Source organism: Fukomys damarensis, unplaced genomic scaffold (genome assembly GCF_012274545.1).
Source record: "Fukomys damarensis isolate Sample0158 unplaced genomic scaffold, DMR_v1.0_HiC HiC_scaffold_19, whole genome shotgun sequence".
NCBI classification, from domain to species: Eukaryota; Metazoa; Chordata; class Mammalia; order Rodentia; family Bathyergidae; genus Fukomys; species Fukomys damarensis.
Window position 1 is genome coordinate 55,487,031 of NW_022900931.1, and position 6,365 is coordinate 55,493,395.

At 46.2% G+C, this 6,365-nt stretch overlaps 1 protein-coding gene across 1 annotated transcript in view; it reads right to left on the reverse strand.

Annotated features, from left to right (window-relative positions):
• Wtip (WT1 interacting protein) overlaps positions 1-203 on the reverse strand; it is a gene marked incomplete at its 3' end in the record, with an annotated part of 24,820 nt that extends 24,617 nt beyond the window's left edge. Inside the window, exon 1 of the mRNA XM_010631941.2 lies at positions 78-203. Coding sequence (XP_010630243.2) covers positions 78-203 — 126 coding nt within the window. The remainder of the gene's footprint in view (positions 1-77) is intronic.
• Between the last annotated feature and the right edge of the window lie 6,162 nt (positions 204-6,365).

The following is a 6,365-nucleotide window of genomic DNA, read 5'->3' on the forward strand; positions in this document are numbered from 1 at the left end:
TGGGGCCCGCGGCTGGGCGCTGTCCCTCGGTAGTGAGGCGCACAGCCGTGGCGCCCCGCAAAGCGTCGGGGGCTTGCCTTGGGCCCGGGTCGTCGGGCCTCTGGGAAGATTCCGGATTCCCGCGAGCTGAGCTGGAGCCTGCTGCCCCAATCCCGGCCGGAGAAATCTGAGCAGTAGACAGACTGTTCCCACGTCTTCCCCATGTTACTTCCCAGCGCCGCCTCGGTTTCAGGCGCTGGGCCGAGCAAGTTCAGCCTTGTGTAGACAGCGCACCGCCGACACCGACCCTCCAGACACTGCGTCTTGCAGATGCGCCCTTAGGCCCTTGCAGGAATCCACCACCTCCAGCCTGTGGGGAAGGCGCCTAGAGCTAGGAGCTGTGGTTGGAAGGAGGCTGGTCCTCAGCTGGGTCCCTGCACACACGCCCCTCGAAGGCCAAGGCCAGACCAGGCTGAAGACAGGCCTCAGGCTCGGGGCCAGCAGGCAGTGAACCTCCTCTGTGCTCATCCACTGGCCGGTGGGCAACCTTGAGGTGTGAGGACTCCTCCCTTTTCCAGCGCTCACCCTCTGAATTTTGGGTGTGGCCTGGTGTAGATGCTCCTGAAAGCACTGGTGCTGCCTCAGGTGCCAGGACCTGTGGAGCCACAGAGGCCACGTGGGTGAGGGAGAGCGATCCCCAAAAGTACAAACTATAAACTCTTGTCAGGATCCAGGAGAACAGCACCGTTACTCAATTCCAGGAAGGCACCTCCAGCATCTCAGGGGCAGGGAGCCTGCATAGGGAATTGGCCTGGCCCAGTCTGACCTGGGCATCGTGGCCTCAACATGGCTGAGGAGTCAGCTGTGGTCCCAATTTCACAGCTGAGAGTGAAGCCTAGAATCTGTCCACACCACTTCCCAGGGCAGGACTGTGACTAAACTGGTGAACGTAAATTACTGTAACAGTCTAGAAAGGGCAATTCGGTACTAATATCCACACAAAACAACAACAGAGATACTCATAACCAGTGATTTTTCTTTTAGGTATTGGGGATTGAACCCTTCACACTGAGGTACACCCTCGCGCCCCTCCCTGCTTTTGTTACAAGGGATCGAACTCAGGACCTTGCTTTTGTGAGGCAGGCACAGCGCCACTGAGCTAAATCCCTGGCTTGATACTATGTTTTTGAGTATGAGGTTGGTATTTATGACTTTCAGAAAACTAGAAAGACCGACTGGTTAGTCTGTGGGTCCTTAGATCCTCAAGCCAGTATTTATTGCTGCATAATAAAATGAAAAGTTGGGTTCCCATGCCCAACAGCTCTTGGCATCCTACTTACTGCTCTGTTTTCTACCCATGCTGATGATGGGGAGTTTTCCACTGAGTGCATCATATAGTGCAAAAGAGATGTAGTTCATATTTATAGATAAGTGAAGGAAGTGTGTATAAAACCTAATTTTCCTGAGATTGATTTCGTTTGTTTTTTGACACAGGTTCTTACTATATAGTTGAGACTGACCTTGAACTCACTATGTAGCCCAGGGTGGTCTCGAACTCACAGTTCCTCCTGCCTCAGCCTCCCAACTGCTGGGATTACAGAGGTGCGGCACCATGCCCAGCTTCCTGAGAGTGATTTTGTGAGAGTTAAAATGAACTGCTGGGGAGCCAGGTGTGCTGGCATTTGTCTATAATCCCAGCATTCAGGGAGGCTGAGGCAGGAGGACTGTAAATTCAAGCCCAGACTGGTCAATTCAAGAAGACCCTGTCTCAAAATAAAAACGTGCCTTTTTTAGAAAAAGGATGGAGCCAGGTGTGGTGGAGCATGCTTGTAGTTCCATCACTCGGGAGGCTGAGGAAGGAGGATCACCTCCAGTTTGATGCCGGCCTGGGCTACATAGCGAATTCAAGACCAGCCTGAACTACATAGCAAGATCCTGTCTTTAAAAAAAGAAAAGAAGAGAGAGCGCTGGAGGTTTAGGTCAGCAGTGCAGCGCTGGGTTCAGGGGTGAGGGGAGAAAAGAAAAGAAAGAAAAAGGATGGAGATATATCTGTGTGAAGTGCCTGCATTTAATCTCCAGTACCAGAACCAGAAACACTGAACTGTTGAGTCTGGGAAGGTAGCTCAATGGCCTACCGTGGATGAGGCCCTGGGTTTATCCCCAACACCACAAGAGTGAAAAGGAAAGACTGTTGGCAGATTCCTGAAGTGCAAAGCCTGAGAACCTTTTTTGCATTGTGCATTCTATTAAATTTTTGCTCCCAATCTTTCCAAGTTTTATAGTCATCACTGTTGCTAGATTTAAACATTTTTGTTTTGTTTTTTTGAGACAGGGTCTCACTATGTAGTTGAGACTGACCTGGAGCTATGTAGCCCAGGCTGGTATCGAACTCACAGTGATCCTCCTGCCTCAGCCTCCTGAGTGCTGGGATTACAGGTGTGCGCCACCACGCCCGGCTAGATTTAAACATTTTAAAGTGGGCATTAGTGAGAGAGACTTAGAAAATCTCCTAGGATGTTCCTTCACCAGAGATAAAAGTTATCTTCAAATATAAGCAAACTACATGGAAGCACTGTATAACCCTATACATAGTTCAACTTAATTTATTTTTTTATTTTTTTAGTGAAAGCAGTTAAAATTTCTCAATTAAGCTTTTGGCCAGAATGTTTTGAATTGGATGCAGGGGAAAGGGGAATGTTCTTTCTATGAGCAGAATGCAAATAATGTATCCCCAGTCTGAAAATACTTCTCTAAATATATCCTCCCTCAAAACAGTCAAATGTAGATTTTGGACTGCAAGAGCACTGCACTCCTCACATCTACAAGCCACAATGATTAGAAACATCTGCATTTTTTTCTCCCCTGACTTCTTTGGATTTATGGGTGTGTGTGTGTTAAGAGATTGAACTTGGGACCTTACGTGTACTAGGCAGGGCTCTCTACCACTGAGCTATATCCCCCTTCTTTCTTTCCTTTTTTTAATGTTTTTTATTTTGAGACACCATCTCGTGAGAATGCCCATGCTGGCCTTGAATTTGTAATCCCCTGGCCTCAGCCTCCAAGTAGCTGAGATTACAGGTGTGCACTACCAAACACTCAGCTTTTAACTTAGTATTTCTGTGTATGTTACAAGAGGCTAGTTAAATGGCGTTAATTAGCACGTTTCTGGGCTGCAGGAAAAGACCACTTCCAACATGCGCCATTGATGGGCAACCTTCAGGGACAACACATATGTTATGAACCAAATGCCTCTGGGTAGCTTCTGAGTAGACTATTAGTCTACTGGGGACAATTTGATGTCAGTTTCCTAGAGGTTCAGTGGCTGGGGATGGTACACACACCTATAATCCCAGCACTCAAGAGGCTGAAGCAGGAGGAATTCTGTGAGTTCAAGGCTAGCCTGGACTACCTAGTGAGAACCTGTCTCAAAAAGATAAGAGTATGTATAGCCGTCTATTTTCTAGAAGCTCAAGTCAAAAAGAATCTTTCCTAAGTCCCAACCTAGCAGAGAGACAGGTGAAATTGATTTCATCACTTAACTTCCCATTCCAACTTAAGCTTTTAATAAACTTGATGGCCTTTCAACATGAATCATAGGATACACTCAAACCTTTGGAAAAGTCACATAGTTGAGCTGGGCACAGCTGCATACACCTGTATTCCAAGCTACCTAGAAAACTGAGGAGCTGGGGATTTAGCTCAGCACCATAGTGCCTGACTGGGAAGCGCAAAGTCCTGAGTTCCATCCTTGGTGACGGTGACGAGAAAAAAAAAAAAAGCCACGGTGGGAGGATCACTTGAGCCTAGTTTAGGACCAGCTTCAGCAACGTACTGACATGTTAGTCATTAAATGGAAAGTATAAATTGTATGTCATGTATACCTGTGTGTGTGTGTGTGTGTGTGTGTGTGCGTATGTGTGTGTGTGTGTGTATAATTTTCCATTCTTATTGTTGTCAAAGCTGGATAGTACAATCAACAATGTATATATCACTCGACCCTGGATACAACAGATGGTAATTTTGCTCTTTTTTCTCTCCATACTATATATTTTTTTAAAGTTATAGGGTATCCGCTGTGTATGGTGCCACATACCTGTAATCCCAGCACTTGGGAGGCTGAGGCAGGAAAATCAGTGTGAGTCTGAGGCCAGCCTGGGATACATAATGAGTTCAAGGCCAACCTGGACTACACAGTGAGATCCTGTGTCAAAAAAACAAAAAAGGTAGGGCTAGAGATTTAGGTCAGTAGTTCCGCCACCTGCTTCACAAGTGCAAGGTCCCGAGTTCAATCCCTGATACCCCCCACCAAAAAAAACCACTATAGGTATTATGAAGCTTCATCCCTAATATCCTGAAAATAACAATGGCCTAAACGAGGCATGGTGGTGCACACTTGTACTAGCAAAATTCTAGGATAGTAAGAGGCTAACAAGTTCAGCCAGGCTGGGCTACTTAGTGACTCAGTGAGACCTGGTCTCTAAAGACCTGAGAATGTAGCTCAGGGCAAAGGCTCAAAGGTTGAATCCCCAATACCACGAAAAAAATTTTTGACCTTTTTAACTCCAAGAGTATTGTCATCCCTAAGAAAGTAACTTTGTGTCTGTTTTAATGGTACTGGAATTAGAACCCAGAACTTTTGCACTGAGCTAGATTCCCAGGAACCCTCACTTTTTTTGGACACAAGTTCTTGCAGGGCCACAAAGTTGCCTAGGCTAAACTCAAATTTGGGATCTTTCTTGCCTCAGCCTCCCAAAGTGCTGGGATTATAGCTATGTGTCACCATGCTCAGCTTCAATTAACTTTTACATTTCCATTTTTCACAAGAATTGCTATGTTCATTTTGTAGAATTGGAATATCACTTTAGAATATTGCCACTTTATTAAGTTTCTTTTGATTTATAGTAATCACCATTTTATAAAATGCCAATGATTAGCCTGGTGTGGTGTGTTGTGCCTATAATCCCACTACTCTGGGAGGCTGAAGCTAAAGATTGAAAATACAAGGCCAGGGATTTATTAGCTCAGTAGTTCTACTGCCTGCCTCTCAAGCACAAGGTCCTAAATTAGATCCCCAGTACCAAAAAAAAAAGATTGAAAATACAGGTCCAGCCTGGGTAATTTAGTGAGGCCTTGTCTCAAAGTAAAAAGAACAGGGCTGGAAATGTAGCTCAATGTGAAGGCTGTGAGGGTTCAATCCCCAATATAGCAGAAAACAAAAAGCCAACAACTATACATGCTGGCACATGCCTGTAATCCCAGCACTCAGGAGGCAGAGGCAGGAGGATCACTATGAGTTTTGAGGCCAGGCTAAATTATAAAACAAGGGGCCGGGGTTTGGCTCAGTGGCACCCCGCATGCCTTGCCAAGTGCAAGGTCGAGTTCAATTCCCAGTACTGGAAAAAAAAATAAAAAGCCCAGACAGTTCAGTTATGGATTATCACATACACTGTACTTTATTTTCAAATAGTGCGTACTGAACTCAGGGTCTTCACACTGAGCTACATCCCATCCCTTTTTAGTTTTTGAGACAGTGTCTCACTAAATTGTCCAGAATGGACTCAAATATACAATCCTTTTGCCTCAGCTTCCTGAACGCTGTGTTTATAGGTATGTGGCACATTTGGATGTTTCTTCTGTTGTTCCTGTACTTCCTGTTAGCTGGAAGTTAAAGCTACATGCTTTAGTAGATTCAGGCTAACAATGTTTGGCAAGGTGCTGCCGTGTTCTTGGTCTTATCAGGAACCACCTAACCACTGGTGCCGCCAGGTCTGATCACTCGATTATGGTGGTGGCAGTGGCAGCCAGAGCTGCCCACCGATGAGGCCGTTTTCCTTTTCAAGTCAGCTGTGGATCAGCACTTGAGCACTGTGCTAATAGTTCTTTGGCAGCCTTGCATGGAAGGGTTTTGGCATCTTTTATGATCGTCCCCTGATCAGTTATTTCATGTCTCAAGGCCTATGTTAAAATGCTGAATCAGGCTGGGGATTTAGCTCAGTGGCACCCCGCCTACCTTGCAAGCACAAGGTCCCAAGTTCGATCCCCAGTACCCCCCCCAAAAAAGCTGAATCCTCCTGTGGCACATGTTGAATATATAGATCAGTCTTTACCTTGTCACCAGATTGTTCCCTAGGAGGCTAGAAGGTGATCTGATACTCGCTGAACAGAGGCTGTTGCAAAGAGCCCAGCTCCCAACTCCCCACTGAGAAGACCCAGATCTAGTGTCTCCACCTCTAGGGACCTTCAGGGAGCTTGGCCCGCTGCTGAGTTGGGCAACACTCCCCCTCCACCTTCTAGTTATGACTCGCCTTGCTGACAAACCTCCATCTTATCAAAACAGATAGTGAATATACAGATACTGCTGGAAAAGGTAGTGAAAGTTGATGCAA